The sequence below is a fragment of the Falco biarmicus genome, chromosome 1, assembly GCF_023638135.1.
Source record: "Falco biarmicus isolate bFalBia1 chromosome 1, bFalBia1.pri, whole genome shotgun sequence".
Classification (NCBI taxonomy): domain Eukaryota; kingdom Metazoa; phylum Chordata; class Aves; order Falconiformes; family Falconidae; genus Falco; species Falco biarmicus.
In genome coordinates, this window is record NC_079288.1 from 57415979 (window position 1) to 57436717 (window position 20739).

The 20739-nt window shown below is 38.3% G+C and overlaps 1 protein-coding gene across 1 annotated transcript in view; it reads right to left on the reverse strand.

The window, feature by feature from the left end:
• TACR3 (tachykinin receptor 3) overlaps window positions 1-19208 on the reverse strand; it is a 41113-nt gene extending 21905 nt beyond the window's left edge. The window contains exons 1-3 of the mRNA XM_056351610.1: window positions 18499-19208; window positions 2173-2361; window positions 575-725 (exon numbers count right to left, since the gene is read on the reverse strand). Coding sequence (XP_056207585.1) covers window positions 575-725; window positions 2173-2361; window positions 18499-18974 — 816 coding nt within the window. The 5' untranslated portion in view covers window positions 18975-19208. The remainder of the gene's footprint in view (window positions 1-574; window positions 726-2172; window positions 2362-18498) is intronic.
• Window positions 19209-20739: the final 1531 nt, after the last annotated feature.

The window sequence follows — 20739 nt, forward strand, 5'->3', positions numbered from 1 at the left end:
AGCCTTGTTAGATTTGGCAATACTTACAGTGAAAAAGATTGAAAGAAAATAACTGGGAAAAAATAGTTTGTATTTCTCACCAAAAGTCATTGATATAAAACCTAAATTATTCAATATGAACAGGCTGATCAGCACTTATCTCAAAGATGCATGGGCCTTAATCTACTGAAAATTACAGCAAGATTCACTTTTCTTTCAGTAGGATAAGAATCTGGCCTAAAAGGACCTAATGGTCCACTAGCCCATTGTTCAAAACTCAGCATTTTAGCTCTGTAAAGGCTAAACATTTGGGCCTAATTTCTATCTATCAGGCACAGTATATGCTGCTGCATGTGGAGTAAGACATTAAAATCCAAATGTTACCTTCATTTAATGACAAACAGTAAATTTACAGAAAGAATAGCTGGTGAGCATAGAAGACAACTTGTCAAACAATTTTTTTATTGGAGTAAATCTCTCATCACTGTTATTTCAAGTGGTTTGGTGTTTCTGAAGGACTGAACTGTGATACTTTGCAACACAATTGCAGATGATGTTACCAGGATTTACTTAGTGAGATTTAATGGAACAGTACCTTTCTTTTAGCTTTGAGCTGCTCGTGGTATTTGTCAGATGTGTCGCCTGGTATTTCTCCTCCCCAGAGGGTAATCCCCACTATGGAATATGTGATGCCCATGATAAGCAGTGGAAAGCAGTAGACCAGCACAATCACAATGACATGATACCTGCAATGAAAAAGCATTAAGTTGATAAGTGCTTTCAGAGGAGCTGTAACAATGGAATGGGCTGCTAAAAGTCAAGAGTGCTACTGTAACACAAAGCATGTTTTACGTTGACTGGCTAGTCCTTGGTGTTTTCACTGTCTTTTTGAAAGTCTTGAATTGCACTGCAAATTTATTCACATTTTAATGCAAGAAATGTATGGTGTTTCTGGTGCTGATTGTGAACTTGCAGTAGCATAGATCAAGAATGTCTCTATAGTTAATCATAATTAGTGACTGCAGAGTAAGGCATGTCTGTTCATAACTAACTGAATTGATTTAACTATTGCACAGCCAAGTATTCTAAGGGCAAGCTAGGAATTTTGAGCTCTGCTCTGGACCATAAATGAAAGAGGAAAATAAGTATTCAAATGGTATGTTTACACAAAGGCCCTGGCAAGTGGCCTGTGTTACCCAGCGTACTTCATACAGCAGATCTGTTGCACGTAGGCAGCACAGATCTGTTGCCTATGTGCAACTTAGTCATTGCTGCTGATGTAATGATGGGAAAAAAAAAAGATAACTTCTGTCTCCTGTTAGTTCCTGGTTAAATGCCATCTTCAGATAAAATCTCAGTGAATGACCAGTGAAGAATCCCCAGCTGTCACTGAGAGTGACCTTTTTGCCCTAAAGAGAAGTATCTGTGCATGGCTCCTAAAAAGATAAAAATTACATATGACCAGAGCCTCTTTCACCTGCCTGAAAGAGAACAAAAGGTCAGATTTGATTCTGGATGATTACGCAGGCTTTCAGTCTTGAACGTCCAGTTCATCTTAAATGCTAATGAAGACATGAAAGGGCAGATAATGTTTCTATGGCTAAGTAACCACTTATTCCTAATTCTGCCAGAGGGACAAATAGGATATATTCGATTTAATTTACTGTTATTCTACACTTTCAGAAAATGGAACCAGTTATAGGTTTTACAGTTTTCTTACTTAGATTGATATCTGAGATAAGTAATTATGATAGTATAATGGAATGAAGTGGGAAAATCCAAACTTCTCATGAAAAGATCCAGAGAAAAAAATCTCATTAGGACAAGGAGAAGCTGGAAATACTTGTTTTCCTGGTTAGGATGAAAAGGAAGCTTGATTTGAATTGCATGTTCTGTTCCAATTTCTGACCATCTCTGTCTGTAAAGAAGTAGCCATCTCAAGTGAAGCAATGATGGCAAACATGCATCACAGGATAGAGAACACTCATAGAAGTGGAAGAGAATAAATGTATTCCACTCATCACTTAAAATGCTCTATCTTCCCAGCTTAGAAAACTTGCTTTACATTTCTTGGTGATCAATGCTGTTAGTTATTCTGCATGTAGGGTATCTACATGATACTTTGCAGCTTCTGCCAAGTCTATTGCAAGTGTAGACACCAACATGCACAAGTTTAAAAGAACAAAAGCTTACGTAAAGTGCTGTTTTGGACCACCTGGCCACGCTACATAGCAAAGAGTTCTCCCAGGCATCACCTTGGTTATGGAGTATAGGCACTGGGGAAGGGCTAACAGGAAAGCCAAAATCCATATGCTCCCAATGACCACCTTGGTAGCAGTTGCAGAGAGCCTAGGTTTCAAGGGGTCAATAATGGCCATGTACCTGTAAAAGAAAGAAAAACCTGTGCATAAGAAACTTTCAGAAATTAGGATGTATCTAAAATCAACTGAAGCTTAAGGTTGGGAGTAGCATAAAAGCAGGGATATTTGTCTTCCTGGTGTTCTGATGGCGTTGTGCTCTTTGGGTGGTTCAGCCCCCATGAAGGCACTGCTATAAGAAAAAGAAAGTTCATTGAATATTATTTTGAAGCTGTGGGACACCCAGTTAACCACGTGTATACCAGCAGAACAAATATTTCTCAAAGAGTTAGTTAATCCTGTTACTGCACAACAACATAGCTGGATCCTTTGTTACTCTGCTACATAAAACAGGGTTTATCTCTAATTAAAAAAATAACAACCAAGCTGTCAGGATTACTAGTCATCTGTCCAAAAGCTACAGGAACATGAAAAGTCTGCATGCATCTATTTCAGCAGACATAGACTGACTTCAGATCATCTGCCAGAGAGACCCAGACTGCAACTGGTTCATAAAGAGATTGCGAGAGGATCCATATGAGTGTTTCCTTGGGCAATGTAGAAACCATAAAAGCACTAAGAGAAATAGATGCATAAAGCATGAAAACATCTCATTTTCTCTCTCAGTTCCTGTCTTCTCAGGTAGAATAGCATTCTTCTTGCTGCCCTATAATTGTCTTGGAAATCCATGTATGCTGATAACTTTAAAGAATATGCAACAACTCATTAAAAAGTAATTACAATTTAAAAGCTTAGCAAAAAGGAGCAACAGGAAGGCATCAAGACAGTAAAAGTCTTGGGTTTTGTCTTTTGATGTCTGTTATAGGTGCAAAGAACAAAGGAAACAGAAATTTTGTATTATATATATACTCCATATCACATAATTAATGTGGTTTTCACATATTTCTTAGCATGACTATTGTTTTAATTTCTGGGCTAAAATCTGAATTAACGTATTTTCCACCAACTTCCCTGGTCACACTATTTTGTTTCCTTTAACAACAACCAAATAATGCCTTGCAAAATCATTAATCATATTAATTAAATAAGAATACTATTCAGAATTTCTTCCATTATTAGGGGGAATGCTGACAAGCATCAGCCAGGATCACATCTAAAGAAATCTGTGTGCTTCCATAAAACCAGGGATATACTGACTATATGTGTACGTCCGCATTATGTTACCAATATAGCATACTGAATAACTAACTGCATGTTCTTTAATCTGACATCCTAATGTTTTCCAAAACAACACAAGGAAATGTTTTTTAGATTAATATTTTGCCTCAGATCCAGAGGGTTTCCAAAGTATATTAAAAAAATCCTTTTATTAATGATTGAAACATCATGCTGTTTGTGAGTTAATGTAGGCGTTAACAGATCAGCAATTTAAATGAAGAAATTTCCATGGGATTATTCAGTGTATCAGTGCTTATTCAGGAAACTGAAGATCTTCCCTTCTGCAGTCATTGGTAGCACTGACATTCTGCACTGTGTTTCCCAAATCATTGCTTTTCTGAAATCAGAATTAGAATAGCAATGATTTAGAAGCTCCTCAGGAATAACACGAGCAAGTCAAAAGGAAACTAACAAAACTGATTTTTTTTTCTGTGTTTCCTTGTATTTTTTTTTTTAAATTATATGAAAATGGCTGAAGCAGATAGGAAACTGGGATGAATATGAAAACCGACTTCAATGTTTTATTAATGAGAGTTTTTGAAATTTCCAGGAGAATGTCTGGATCAGTTTCAACAGTTTGTAATCAATTACAGGGATTAGTACTAATTCTGGAAGAAGCAAACTAATTGCCAAAGAATAATTCTGGCCCGTATACTTTCACTAGCTTTCACAGTACACATGTCCAGTGATCTGATCATCTTTAACAAGATTATTGGAGTATATCAGTGATTTCCCAAAGGTCCTCTTTGTTTCCATTGTACATCTCCAGTGAAGACTTAGTAACTGTCTTTGTTCCTGTCTGTTTCAGGTTTTAAACACAGAAAGTAATACCACACCTATTCCAGCCTACATTTGTAGAGACAATATTTTCAGAACTTTCCTGTATTGCTTCCCTCCTTGTGTCATTTGTAAGTTCTAAAGGAACTGCAATAAGTAAAAGATGTACTATGGCTCTTCATCTAATCTTTCTCTACATTTCTTCTTCATATAGGGATGGATTGGGATAGATTAAGAGACTATTTTCTGCGTGGAAATTTATGTAGACAGTAATAGGCATTGTATGGCAGGACTGTGGGAAAAAAATCACTTTGTCTTATCAGCATTTGTAGGTTTTGTGCTGTTGTTGAGACTTTAGGTGTTGCTGCGGGGCTTAGAAGTTATAAGATCAGTTTACTTCACGCTCACAGAGAATGAATTATTTTGTAGGAAAGCTTGCATATATTAATAGATCCTATGCCAAAATGTCACTAATATGTGACTATTGCTATTTTTTGTGTCTATGTTTGTCCTTCCAACATTCAGAGATAAAAAAATTTAAAGCCATTCATGATGTTTACTTTTTGTGTTCTCATCTTCTGCCTTGGCTTTAGATCATGAGAACACTTCCTATACTGCTAGGTGACTGTCTGCACCTGTGCTTCCAACTCTAGGCAGGATTTGAATTGAACTCCATTGAAATCAATGGAAAATCTGCCATTGGTTTGAATCAATCTGGGTTTTGGATGAGTAAGTTCTGTTCTGCTGCAATTAGAAGAGTAGCACTCATTTAAAATGAAGGAAGGTGTGACATGTCCTAATTGTTACAGTATATACCTATGTTCTAAGCAGATTTGGCCCAACATTTTTAGGTACAGCTACAGGACAGTAACAATAATATTCATAAGATAATGCCCCTGATAAGAATTTGTACAGGTAATCTTCTGCATCCATATTTACCTGCTATGGCAAACAAATTTCATTCAAGATATTCCTACTTTTTGGAAATTTCCTACTTGAGAGATGAGTAATTATAGAATAGATATTTGTTTTAGCAAAATAACTCCATTTATAGTTAGCCATCAAATATGTGATAAATCCAACATTTGCCATCATTGTGGTACTCAGCCTCTAGTAGACATAACTGTGCTAATACCTTAAAATATCTAAATGCTGTTAGAAACAGAGAATGATCTAAACCAACTTCAGTTCTGAGCATCAATTTCTAGATTTAGAATTTCAAGCCTATTCATTTTGCATTGTTTTTACTGCACTTACATATTTTTTCCCACAGGGTAATTATTTCTCCCCTTCTTTACCTGCTTTTTGGTTTTTTCTTCAGATAAACTGGTGCTTTCGGTAGTATATACGAACTATGAAATAGCTTTATTCGAGTGCTGGGTGTCTTGTCATGAGAAAGCAGCAGATCCATGAAAATACACATCAGTTGGATTGTTGCCCTCTACCCCCTAGTACCCTTCTCCAAAGAGTAAGTACAACTTGGCAATGAAGATAAGTTTGTAGACATGAGTCCTGTCTTTCAAATTGAGCAAACTTGAGTGTGGGCTGCCAGATACTGTCCAAAATGCTTGATGATCTTCACCTGTAGCAGGTTATCGCCTATCAACAAGTCATCATTTTCACATGCTTGTTGGACTCTTAAGGCATCTCATAGTTTGAAATCATTCCTTTCAATTGCTAGTTTTCTTCAGATTGTACTTTGACATCATCTTATGTGCTTGTCAGCTTTCTATTACATTCACATTATTCTTATTGCCAGTTATATTATTCTTATTCCCAATAGATTAAAGCAGTAATTCCCTTTGGTTAAGATATAATTCTGTTGCTTTACCTCCCTGTCTGGTGACTGGCCTTTAAAGATATGGATTGTTTGTGTGAAATGACTCATACAGCTGTACTGAAGGGAATTTTAACTATTGGCTGGCTGAGTGAGGTAAATCAAAGGACAAAGGATCAGATAAAAAGCAGGCTACTTGTCTTTCTTGTTGAAATTAGAATGATAAGCCAACAGCCTAGCTTTTGCACAAGATAGATAACAAAAACATAACAGGCAGTCATTCTAACAAACAAGAAGAGGAGGAGGTGGAGTAGTCTTTACCATTCCCACAATAATGCCTTTGTGCAGGAAGGACTTAGCTGACCAGGGAGTACTGACAGCTCTCTACTACTGAGCCTTTGATAACAAATCTCATTTATTCTAATTTGCCAGTACACTAACAATTACAATGAAGTATCTAACTTGTTCCCTAAGTGGCTTTTCTTAGAAACAAAATTGCTTAATTAACATAGTGAGATATTGCTTTATAGCTGCAATTGTTACACTCATTCAAATTTGTCATAGAAGTTTGGTAGCGTTTTCTTACAGCAGCCATTGTTAGCATAATTAAGGATAGTGGAAAACATGGAATGACTTGGTTGCAGGCTAAAAAACCCACCTCTGTAGCTGAGCTGTCTCTGGATATTAAACTATGTAGGCAAAAGCTGAGAAAAGAATGGAGTCCTTCCTGGACTGTTTGTTAGCTGTCATTTGCAGAGGAGGTGTAGCCATTCCTGCCTATAATTTTGTTTGCTGAAAATGTTGCCTTGACATTACTGGTACCTAAGGGTGGTGAGTTGTTTGTCTATCTCTCTAGCCTCAGCCTGAAGGAGCAGTAGCTAATTTTCCAGTTGCCCCTTGCCTTTGATCTCTGTTCATTTTGGCTAGCATGTTCCCATCAGGAATGAAAGCTCCTGCTAGCACAGACTAGAGGTTCCATGCTTAGACGTTGCTCAGAAAATCAGTGAGGTGAGGAGGCTGTGGTGTAATGTGTATGTATGATGCAGGATATTGCTCCTATATATTCCAGTTACCCATGGCTGACAACTGCGTCATCTTTCATGGTGTAGCTCTGTCATTAGGGCTCATTTCCTTACCCTGTTTGATATCCTTACATGTATTTTGTATGGTAAAGTGCCATTACAAGGAGAAGCAGCAAACATGCTGTCTGAATTGTGCAGTGAATGGTGCCGCACATGATGTAGAAAAGAGAGGATTGTGTGAGTAGGCCAGGAATGAAAGGGAGAATGATGAGATACAGGATCTGGAGCAAAAGCAAAAGAGCTTAGGCTGGGGAACAGTTTACTGAATGCAAAAATTGGAATAGAAGTGAAACAAGAATAGTAAGAAGCTAATAGGAGGAGAAGCAAAGAAAGGAGAATTGTAGAGTAACAGCAGATAGAAATCAGTTTGAGGGAGGAGAGGGTAAGAACGGAAACTGGGGTAATGTAAAGGCAAAAGACATGAGAAAAATCAACCTTAGTGGACCAGAGATTCCAAGGTAAGTAGAACTTGTAAAAGAGCACAGTTTTGACAGTAGGGCTCCGTGGTGGCAAGCACTTTTGCCTCTGCAAAAAAAACTCTTTGGGGGAGAACTCCCAAAGAGCTGTTCTCTCTGTGGTCAGCCAACCATAAACTGTGTACAAGAGGAACAGCTGGACTTCTCTGATACTCCAGTGTCATGTGATGTAATGACTGTTCTGCTTCTTCACTTTTCTTTCAGGTGGCCTGAACTTATACAGTCCTTTGAAGTCAGTGAAAGTGGCTGGTGCCGAGGTCCTCATAGGTCCACCATGTTCTGTAATAGTTATACACAGACCTTTGAACTCCCACACCTCTCTCTCTAAGCACACTAAAAGATGGTAGGCATTTGAGCTGAAGGAGGGTTTATAATGGCTATAAGCAACTGAAGACTTGTTACACCTCTGAAAAGCGTTCTGTAGCTACACAAACGTTGTCCAGTGTGGTGCTGTGCCAGTGCGCTTTGCAGTCCCTGGACATGTACTGCTCAGTCAGCTACCAGCCTGGCCGAACAAAGGGCTCTGAACTCTCACTGAGGTCACTTGATTTCAGGATCAGACTTCTAACATTTCCTTGGTCCAGTGGGAGCTGCTGATAATGCCACAGATAGCTTGTTCCACACAATAAGGCAGAGATGCTGAGTCTGAAGTCCATATCAACTGAAAAGAATTAATTCATGATGCTCTTTTATCACAACAAGCAGAAACCATTATCACCCCATCCAATATAAACACTAACGCTTGGAGGATGATTATTAGATGGAATATGCACGTTTAGAAATTTAGGGTTGTAAATATGTGCAAGTAGAGACCCAAGCCAACAGTTGCAAGAATGTGGATTATTCAACATCTGCACAATATTCTATGTATTACTTTAAAGCATTTTTAGGTAGCGCTTTAGTTTCATCACTGGAATCATTAGCACATGATTTTGTTCACTGTGATCATGTTATATCCCACTGTCAAAGCTTTTCTTCCAGCTTTGGCTTGTCTTAGTCTTTGTCTCTAGCTAATTACTACTGAGGTCAGCAAGAATCTTTCCATTGAACTTAATGAGAAATCAGTCAGGATGCAAGATATAGTGACTGGTGCATCAATGTGTGCTTGCTGCAGTGCTCTTTTCCTTCAAGACTGTTTTCTTATCTGCTGGGTCAGAATAGATCTAGTTTCCTTCAGAACTGCTCAGATGGGCTGGAGCATACAACTTACTGTTTGGTACTTGTTTCTTGGGATCATCAAATCAAGAAAGTGTGTTTTCACTGAAACAATAATAGACGCAGTCTTCATTTGAATAACATAGATAAATTCTTTAAGCCAGTGGTTGTAATGACAGCATAGTCATGTAGCTCTGTTACAGTTTGCAAATAACATGAGACAAACAGCTGTAAGTACTGTAAAAGCTTCTGAAGTTTGCGTATTATGGTTCTGACCGTAGAAAAGATAAAAAAAAATATCCTAATTTATATTTTTGTAAAACAGCATACACTGACTAATACAGGCAGGAAAATCTTCCCTCTTTAACACATTATTTAGAAAATTGTAGCAAAAATACGTAAGATGTTTTTAAAACATAATTAGATTCAAAATTGGATCCTACAAATGCCCATCTGGAAACACAGTTGGAACCCTTTAATCATCCAAAGTGATTTGTTTTACCCATTTACAGTGTGTTTATAAACTCATATGGAGGGAAAAAATAGTCAATTCATCCACAGATTGTAACAGGAAATCGGGGCTTGACAAAGGAAGAGACTGAGATAAAATCATAATGCTTGCATGTAAGTGCCTCATCAACAGCAGATAGCAAAGTGCACATCCTTCGTGAATGCAGAGACGCTGTTATTCCCTTTTCAAAACAGAAGCTGGTTTTAAAACTTTGTATTTGGAATCGACTGATAATTAAGAAACTTAGGTAGGGAAATTGCTATGATTCCCTGCCTTTATTTAAAACATTGTATTGGGAAATACTGCAGAGTGTCTCTGTAAGGTAGATACAGTAGACTAAAGTGGATGAAGTGAACTGTAAGATAGATTTTGGAGGCATTTTTTTGTATGATGCAAACCCAATCTTCAGCTTTTGCATTCTTTAATTTTTATCTTCTACCTATTAGCGCAAGGCTCCATCTTTTCTTGTGGGAGTGGTCTGTATTCATTCATTTAGACTGACTCTCTCTGCAGGAAGAGTGGCTATGGGCATTTTTGTAGGTCTGTCTCTGACTGTTGAATAAGACTGGGTTTTGTGGCTGGAAGGATCTACAGTGAACAATGATACTACAGTTAAACAGTGATCACCTTAAAGGTAACAGCATAAAGAGAGAGTGTAGGACAGAATGATAGCTAAACAAACACATTGTACATTTTAGAGATCAGTGGGCAATATCCCAGAGGGATAACTTGGCCTTGATTTACCCAAAGGCACGTGTGCTGCTCTTGGTGAATGGCTGTTGTGCTTTGAGCAGGGGGTAACACTGCAGGTTTTCTGAAATCAGGATGAGCGTCCCACATGTTGCTTTTTGGGTACCTCTTAAAAGAAGCCTTGAAAGAGGAATATTAAAATTCTTCATTACAGCAGAGTTCTCATAAAAAGTCCAGTGCTTTCTACTTGATGAACATTTTGGTAACTGACAATGGGCTAGACTTTTCTAAATATGTAATTGATTTTATACAATGTATTCCATACCTATGCATATTGATAGAAAAGGGATAACGCTAGACTTTTCTAAATATGTAATTGATTTTATACAATGTATTCCATACCTATGCATATTGATAGAAAAGGGATAACACTTTTCTTTGGTCTGTCTCATAAAATGATGGACTGCCTTCCCCTTATAGAAGGGCTTCTCTTTCTCCTATTTGAATACAATCTACTTGGGCTATCAAGGACCAGTATTAATGCAAACAGCTCCATCTGCACAGACTACAACCCACTCTGCCTACGTCTCTGACACTGTCATCTGAATGGCTTCCTTCTTGTTTCTGCAGTTATTTTGAAAAAAAAAAAATTTAGGTAAACATAAATATGTGAATGATACAAATTTTTCTCCTGGTTGGTAAATTGGTCAGAAATACATACATATAGGCAGTAATATTCAAGAAAAAACTCAAACCAAACCAAAAAACCCCAACCCCTGGGTAACTTTGAAAAGTGCTGTAGGCTACACTACCTAGTAAGCCACAGATAGATCTTTTCAGAGTTTTCATTAAGCTATAAGTAAGGGCACTAAGAAAATGTATTTAAGACTATGATTCTGTCTAAAATGAATTTCTTATTTTAACATATGGTTTGAACTTGTCAGTTGTTGTTTTCTGCCTGGAACAAGACTTGAGGCTAGTCACAGTTGTAAATGTTGCTTATACTCCTCAAGATATTGGCGTATCAACCCCATTTTTTTCTTTTGAAAGCAGCTTGGTAAATAGAATATTTACCAGCATAAAACAAAGAGGAAAAAAATAGCTTTTAGGCCTATATTTATTCCCAAACTGTCTCAGTATGTTATAAATAACATAACTGATACAAATTTTGATCAAACCCCAAAGAGATGCTTTGTGCCTGGTCATTATGAGTTTGCACCTAGCAAGAAATGGATTACTTTCCCTTAGTCTCTGACAGTCTGAATCTTGTAGCCATTGCATCAGAATGTTCTGCAGAAGCTATTTCACCTCTTTTCTCAGAAAGAGAATTGTCAAACCTAGAAAATCATTTTAGGCTCTCAAGTCATAAAAAGTCCTTTATGTTTCACCTTTTGAGTTTTCAACCCATAATGCTTTCCCGTTCAACTTTTTCTTTTCAGTTCTGAGGACCAGCATTTTTCAGAGGGCAGCCTAGCTAGCTGAATCTAGAAATACGATGTGCTTCATCTTAAAGTACAAATTGGGAAACACAATATTTTTAGTTTGAATTCTATAGTTTGACTGGCAAAGTAATAATAGTAATCATAGTGGTAATTTTAAAAGCATATCTTGCTTTTTTTCCCTTCATGATATGCAGTGATCAAAGCTGATTCACGAAGTCATGATTGTGAAGTCATCCATTGGTTTGGAAAAAAAAGCTGTATTGAACTTTAATTTGGGGGTAGGGTGGGTAGTATTGTGTGTAGTTACATGACGCCAGAGGCAGGTAAAGCTAACTAATAATAAAATGGCATCTTGTGGGGAAAACAGCACACTGAGTTTACAGCAAGTCCATCCGTTTCTTCAGATGAAAATATTCTCAGATACGAGAGGGAGATCTCTCTGGGGAAAAGAACATGTAAACCATGAGAAACCTGAAAAGAAATCCACCTAGCTTTTTAATTTTCTTGTTCCCATGCTCATCTCTCCCTGGTCTTCATTGCAAATTCTCTCTTTTTTTACATGGGAACCTTTCCTTTGAGACAATAGTTTGAGAGGGGAGTGTGAGAGAGGGGCCAAAGGCTGTAGTTGTGTTTGGGCTGAGCTCTGTGCAGGGGATCGCAGCTGGCTGTGCAATGCATGTCTCCTGCCTGCCATTGCTTCAGCCTCCTCTGTTCACTGGTAAGCCAAGCACAATACACTTGGTCCCAAGCGCACGTACAAGAATGCAAGTACCAGTGTACATCTTGGTGTGCATCTTTTGCTGATGCCACTACCATATGACCACAATACAGGTCATGCCTTGTGTATTCCACATCCTATCGTTAGACATATTTGAGGTCATTTCTTCATATGCACATTTCCCTATACTTCAGTGTTTCTGACCACACAGGTAACAGATATTTAACTCCCAATACAGATAATGTTATTCTACATCAAAGATGGTTGTGTATGGTTTGGCAGGAGTTCCAGTTTAAAATGTTTATGGCACATGAAGGCCTTGAGCAATTTGTCCCAGGACTAGAAACTAATGCAGAGACAGATAACAAAATGTATTCTACTGGAAAGATTATATGTTCTTCAATGTGCCAGCTGCCCACTTCAGAATTTCAGTAACAGTTTCTTTTATAGGGCTTCTGGTACTACTTTGTGATGGTAACTGCTCTTGCAGCATACCCTTGAAGAGAATGAAGAGCCTAAGTGATATTTAGAGCATCTCTGTGTGTAGACATGATGAATTTAGCTTTCATTTGATAAATTGATTCATGTGCTTATGCCTTGTAACTGCCTGTTACAAATTTGATCATATTACTTATGCTGGAGACTAATGAGTATATAGAGGGATTTATAACAGCCATCAGTAACTGAACAATGTAACAGAAAAACAGAAAACCCCAGTTTGTGTGTGTTTCTGTAGACATTAGAAATTAAGAAATAAAGTGGGAAACTAGAATAACATGTTTGGAATAAGGATATCGGTGTAATAGGTATACTAGAAACCAGGTAGAAGGAATGTAACACTGTAATAATAAGGTTCATAAAAAAGAGAGGAGATTGTGCAAGAGGAGGAATAAAACTCAATGTTAGATATAGTTTAAAATCAAGTCAGGTAAAACAAATTTATTCATGAATAATATAGAATTTTAAGGTTTGAAACTTTGAAACTCTGCATGACTCTGAAAAAATAAACTTCAGGATTATGCACTCAGCTAATTCGTAGTAATCATAGTGACATACGAAAAGAAATCAGAAAGGCTGTGATAGCAGGTAATGCAATAATAATAGAAGATATCGGTAGCTTCTTAGCCATAAAATATGTTCTTGGTCAACATTAATGACTGCTCTATAAAGCATCTACGAGGAGAAGCCCAAAGTATACAAGGAGCTCTTGAGTTGGTCCTGAATGGTGCCTATGGTCAGGCTTAAATGTCATTATTCTTCAAAGAGTATCTAGAGTGTGGCTGGTTTTAACATCTCTGCAGAAAAAATAAAAGCAAAAAAAAGCTGCTATGGTAGTGTTTCATTTAAAATTTTAAAAACTTGAGGAAGCTTACTGGAAAGAAATGAGAAGGGCAACCAAAATGAAACAGATACTGCTAATAACAAGATCCAATCATATTCTGAAACATGGAGATTCTATATTTATCTATTATTAGTGGAGGTTAATTTGATTTTGAGTCTGTTGTTCCCAAAGTGAGTGTAGTGGTGTCAGGAAAGAGAAACCTGGGCCTGCAGCTCTTGGATGCTGCTGCTGCAAATCGTTTGATTATTTGAATTTTCAATCAAATTTTTAAAAACATCCATCCTGATGTCAATATGTTATCCATGTCAACAACGTGATGATGTCTATGGTACCAGAGGTAAGAGTGCTAATATACCTGTCTGTTAGCTCTGATTTTAATAGCGTTCTTCCTTCTAAAAATAAAGTCACAGGCACAGTTCTATGGAATAAATACAAACAGGAAGTTTCATAACAGCTCTGTTGGACTAGACAAATATAGACTAAAGTTCTCTATCTACTTGTAGGTCAAAAAGTGGTTATTTCATTCTATCAGAAGGACCAAAAAAAGAGGGGAAAAGTGGCATTATTATTATTGAAATCTTAAGGAGATTTTGGGACATGATCAAGTTTTCAGTTTTAAAAATGGTGATTTAATTTGATAATCTCCAGATTGGAAGTTAAATATTGGGCTTTCATTATTGACAGCTCACTGAGACAGCAATTATGACAGCTCCAGAGTTTACATCAACACGTGTGGGGAAAGTTTTGTGGTTAAAAAAAAGTACATGAAAGTGGAATTCTCTTTAACATTGGACTTTATTTTGTCATTCTTCTATTGCAATACCTTTGACTCTGTAGGCATCCAAACTGAAAAATGGACTGGGATTTTTGCAGAGTATAGGGCTAAGTTAGATGGGTAACATTTGGCAGAATTTGATCTTTAGAAAGGATTAGGTAAAATCCATCATTTTTCTCTTTCCTAATAATTTATTAAAAAAAAGTTATGTAGGTCTTTTTGATGCTATTATATTGATGTATGTTGAGCAGCAGTAAACCTTGTAGGCTGTTTTGCAGTAATGCAGAACACTGGTTTATCATAAATGCGATTTTATTTACATTGGTATTAAATATTGGCATATATAGGTAATTCTTTTAAATCACTTTTGCATATAAAGAAATTTAATATGTATGTAATAGCTCTTCAAAGACCAAAAGCTTGCTTGCATACTAGGAAGAGAAGAAATAGTAAGATGTGAATAGTCTCAGCAATCACTCACTGTCACTGTTAGAATACCTTGTTTAATTCCAGAGCAGTTGCTTTCACGAAAAGTTAAACTTGTTGCAACGAGGAAATCATTATAAAATTGCTGAGAGAACAATAACTGAGAAAGTTATCCTGTAGATGTACTAATAACAGGAAAAAATGGAAAAAATACATTAAGTGCTTTACTGAAGGTATTTTATTTTGTGCTATATTGCTACATCTCCAGACTTCCACTTTAACCATCAGGTATCTGCAGAGAATTTCTAGGTCTACAAGCAGAACTGGTTGTATGAGGCAATCTTGGGACTGGAAATTAATTGCCAGTATACATGAATGACCTCTTTTGCATGCTAAGAACTAGTAGGAAGGGACAGCGGGCAGGGCCAGATGGCCTAAATTCTGCCCAAGCGTCTGTCTTCAGTATGTCCAAGAATTGTACCACCACCAGTAATCACAGGTGAGTTAAGACACATGACCCTTTAGGATCATGCACGGGCCAGTGGTACAGGCATATTGGCTCAAGAACTAACCTCAATTCAGTTTATCTTAGGCTATTAAAAAAGTTTATCCCCATAAGGTAACTAAAGGAACTATTGCACTAGAAGAAATGTAACTGTGGTACTGTGCAGCATGAGCTACGGAAGAATGCATGAATAAATTGCTGTGAAGCAGTACAGTGTAAAATCTTTGCAGCTTCTGATGCTTGGGCTGGCTTGGTTAAAGCTACCTGCGGCATCTCTGCAGTAGACTGCGAACAGCCTGTTGGAAAAGAAGCAGAAGGCAAGGCAAAAAGACCACCAGAAGAGTGAATAAACCCACATAAATTTCAATCTATGATCAATGACCAGGTCATACAGCGGTCTTGGATACTTCATTCTCAGCTTCAGATGCAGCACACTTATCCCGCTGCAGGGGCTGCCTACTCCACAGAAATGTCAGTCCAGTAATTTCACAGTGGATACAACTTAGACAATGTGGCCTACAGAATCAGATGTGGAAAGAAACTTGTACTGCCCCTGACCTCTGCTCAGTGGTGTCTAGAATCCCAGTGAGTCATTCACCCTTTGTGAGCATTTGGATGTTCTAAAACAATCAATGGAGCATACAGCAATGTACTTTTTAGTGAATTGCAATTCATGACCTTTCTGTATTTTGGGACGTTAACAATTTCTACTGGAAAATATCTGATATGATCCCATCATTTCAGTTCCCTAAGTAGCTTTATCCCAGTTCAAGCTTTTTTTTTTTTTTTTTAATTTTTAAACATGAATTAAGGATGTAAGGGTGAGATTACTGGGTCAAAAATAAAGCAGAGTGTCATATCTGAAGCATTGACTGAACTTTCACAGAAGGTAAATGGGAATCAACATTTTAAAAAATGTCCGCCCAGCAGATGTGTGCCCTGCAATAGGGCAGCCTGTACACCCAGGGACATTTCTTGGCATTCACTTTGACCCTCAGTTTTCCTCCTGACTCTGCAGAATTGTTCTGCACATGTAGCCAGGAAATTCTTAAAGCTACTGAATGCATTAGGTGTGATTTAGTCTAAAAGGAAAAGCAATACATGATGCTCCTTGGTACTACAGATTGCTCACCTAAACACAGCTGCAGCATTGTTCACTGTGCTCCACCCAAAGGAATATTTCGATTGCTCTTTGAGGGCAGGTAAGCTTGGGAGATGCGGTGAGGTGGACATCGTGATTTCTCCAGGGGATTTTCAAACAAGAAATAGACCAGAGTGAATAACAGTAGTAAATTACTCACTTCTGAGCACCAGCATCTCACATTGCTAAACCAAGGAAAACTTTTCCAATATTTTTGTGTCTGACTATGCACTTCAGACACTGTGGAGCAGAGCTATTCTTTACTTACTCTGGAAATGCACCCTTGGAATTCCCAAAGAGCTATCCACCTTCATTTCCTTTTCCTAGCATAAATTTAGGAACTTTCAGGGTAGTAAGTGCAATGTCTCTGTTGATATTTTTGTCAGAAAAAAAACCAAAAAAACTTACTCTGAGCATCCTAGTAGCTGCTCAGCTAATGACATGATCAGCTGCAGCAGTAACAGTTAAATCCTCAGCATCATAATAGGTAAAGCAAAAGCTGCACACATAAGCAAAGTAAAACAAGGAATTCATTCACCACTTCCCATCGCCAGGCAGGTGTTCAGCCGTCTCCAGGAAAGCAGGGCTCCATCACGCATAATGGTTACTTGTTACTAAAAACCTTTCCACTTTCTGAGATCCTCAAGCTAGATGAGAATATTAAGCTAAACCCAAACTGACAATGGAAGAAATCTTTGGCTGATTAAAGATAGCATCACTGGCTTTGCACTACCTCCTCCATTGTTAATGGGAAGTAACAGCTGGGAGCAAGATACATCACTTGCAGGAGGAAAGTGTACTGATTTCCTCCTGTCTTCACCCATCCCTCAAGCAGAGACATAGAAGAGTGGCTAAGAATCTAATTTTCTCTTTCATTTTTAGCTTTACAGAACAGAAATGCATCTGGCTAAGAATGCCACCTAAAATTTGCGATTATTAGAGCAAACAGAAAAGCATTATTATGAACTTGTCCACAGCACAAACAAAAGGTACAACATGTTTCCCAGTCTTTGCACCTGGAAATGAGAAATAAGTGTCAGAAGATGGATTGAACCTTATAAAATCTTAACTACTGTCACCAGAAAGTGCTGCAGTTCTGCCAAGTCAATTCAGGCAAGATGCATATCATGGTTTGAGTACGTAGGAAGGAGTTTTGTGAGTAATGTCAATACATTGCTAATAGAAATAAAAGATCTGAAATACAAAGCGATCTGTTTTTCTGTATGAAAATTCAGGGATTTATTGGATTTCTAAAGCTTGAGGTAAGTTATCTCTCCAGTACAGCAAATGTGAAAGTGATCATAAAGAAAGGAACATTTCCTAGGGGAGACTTTACAGCACCTTCTAAGAAAGATGGTCCATCAAAGCATCTCCGTTGGAAATCTGACAACTACTTCTCCCCTTTATGGAGACTACAGCTGTCCTGTAGTAGTGGTAGTAGTAGCAGAGTAATCCTTCCATTCTTTCCAAGAGCACAAATGTAAAGTTTTTCCCTGCCCTGTTTTCTTTCATAGTCACAAAGGCTTGCTTTGCTGCAAGTAATCAGAAAAAAAATCAACCATGTTCTTACCAGACCTCTGGATATGCACAGATGGCAATGTAAGTAGTCTCATTAGTTAAAATGAGGAGGAATCAAGCAGCTCAGAGCTGTTTGTGAGAAGAGCTATTAAAAACAGTCTGAAGTGATTTCCAAGGAGGAGGCAAATGCCTCTGCCAGCTGCAGAAATACAAAGAGGAGGGAAATTTGAAATCCTCTCCCTTCACACACAATCTCTAAAACTCCTTATCAGTATGAATTAGATGACGTTGCCTTTGGAACAGATACTGTTTTCACATGTGCAGAAGCAAAACCCTGAGCAATGGCTGCTGTTACAGAGTTAGTATTAAAAGATGGAGCACAGAGAGCACCTGAAGTCAGAGAGAGGAAGTGTTTGTTGTAAAAGAAAGCATGTGTAAAAGCAGTGAAAGGCTGAAGGAGAAAGACCAAAGACAGGGAGAAAAACAGTGTGTTAGGGAGAGTCCTTAAAGAAGTACAGAACACCACAATCAATGAACTACTGAGGGCTGTGCCTCTCATCACTTAATGATTGTTATCTCTGTATTTTTATTACAGCAGAGAATAAGATCTCAGTTTCTCACCCCTAAACTTTTCCTCTCTTTTCTCACCTGTCCACAGCTATTGCTGTCATGGAGTAGATGCTGGCGAAGACAGCTGTGATTGGGAAGAAGTTGTGGAAGCGGCAATAAGCCTCCCCGAAGTACCACTCGCTGTGCAGCGCGTAGATGAAGTTGATGAGAGTATTGAAAGCAGCCATGGAGGCATCAGAGAAGGCCAGGTTCACCAGGAAGTAATTGGTCACTGTCCTCATGCGCTTGTGAGCCAGGATAATCCAGATGACAATGAGATTTCCAAAAACAGCCACTGCCACCACACCACCATAAGCCAGAGACCACAGGAAAATGCGCCAAGAGGGCTGCACAAACTGATTGGAGAAGTTGGCTGCTGAGGATGCTGTAGGAGGAGAAGTATTTCCAGCTGGTGCTCCTAGTGCCTGTCCCCAGGGATCACCCGCTGCAGCAAGGCTCACGTTCCACCTGCTGCTCATGCTCACATTCCAGTTGGCTCTGGGGACAGAAGTCATCTTGGATGTTCCTCTCCTCTTTTCCAGGAATTATGTCCTCTCCCACCTCCCTCTCCCAACCCTCCAAAATCCCCACCAACAGATAGGAAGAGGAAAGAAAGAGAAAAGGAAGTGAGGCAGCACAGCAGGTACTGGGAAGGAGAGGTCTGTCAGAAAAGCTTTGGCTATGCTGTTCAAGCTGTTAGAAATGCTGTACCAGCCGAGTCAGGAGAGCTACCTCTGGGTAGAACAGCATCCTATTCCTCCTCTGTACAGACACCTCTTCCTTTTGATTTTGCTGAAGAGGGGGACTGGGAGCTAAGGCACATTTTATAGGCTTGTGAGTTCCCAGCGTCATGAAGGGAGTGGAGTGATGAGCTCCGAGGGCTGGTAAGGTAACACCTCTTTCTCTCTGTTCCCCCTCCTCCACTTTTATTTCATTCATTGCTAGCAGCAGGCACTTTCAGCAGCTGCGGAGAGTGCCACGGGGAAAACGAATTCTTGTCTCATTTATGTTGAGAGATTTGTTTCATATTGCCTTAAGTTTCATTATTGTGCTTCCTTTTTAAATAGTCTGCTTGCCCTGTCTTTGCAGGGCTCATTAGCTGGTTTAGTTGAACATTCCAGGACTGAGACTGCTTTTATTTAATGCTGTTTCCAGATGAGTTTAGATCTGGTTTTTTGCTGCTGTCTTTTCATTTGGTACATGATTTCCTTTTAACCTTTCTGTTAACAACAGATTTGTAACAGCAACCTCTTTCAGATAAATAAATACATCCTGTTGCTCTCTAATTTCACTTTTCAACCTGTAATATGTAATTGAAAAAAAAGAAACACTTACAAAACTAAAATGTGACTATCTTTTTCTTACAGCAGTAACTTCGGTGCTTGTAAAGCCATTTACATGTCCAGCAGACACTGATTTTTGTGAAAACCCTATGCAGCCCTACATACAGATGACCTTAAATATGGGTAAAGTGGTAGGGGTTTGTTTTCTTTGTGTCTTTGAAAAAAATATTTCTTTAGTTCTTTTTACTTATTTGCATTTACTCCACACTTAATACTATTATTATTTTGAGCAAACAATATTTTTATATGCAGTGATTTCTATACTGGTAGAAAAGGGTAAATGGGGAAATTTAACACCTGATATTTTTGCATCCAAGAAATCAGTTTTCTTGTTAATATGTTAAGAACAGCTGGCATTGGGGATGCATGCTTTATGCAAGGGTTGATTGCAAGGGACTTGAACCGACAAACTTCTGTTATTCAATAGGCTGCAATAAATAGGGAGAAAATATGTTTTAGTGCTGATCTGCTCCATTCTTCAATGGTTTAGAGCCACTACTTGTCATCAGCATAGATTTCAACTGTATCACAGCAGTGGGAGTTATTCAATACCCCTATCAGCAATGACACATTCTACATTTTTTAAACAAAATATTCTTACAAAATTCAAATATTCCTGTGTGCCACTTCCTCCCTGCTGTATTTACCCAGTGGAAGTAGTGTCTGTACTTTGTCAGGTCTTCACTGCAGTTTTAATTTGAATGACTGCAATTGTGGCCATTTCTATATGCTTCTCAGCTCTTAGCAGCTAACATGATCTCAAACAGCAGCCCACCCCAGGCTTAGAAGCTCTGCTGGAAACCACCCTTTGCTACAGCATGTTTAGAGCCTACCCATGTGCTGCAGGTCCTCACCACAGGAAAACCACTGCAGTTAATCCCACGGTTCCATTTCAAGTCCTAAATCTTTTGTCTGCATCATCTTTCATCCTCTCCCT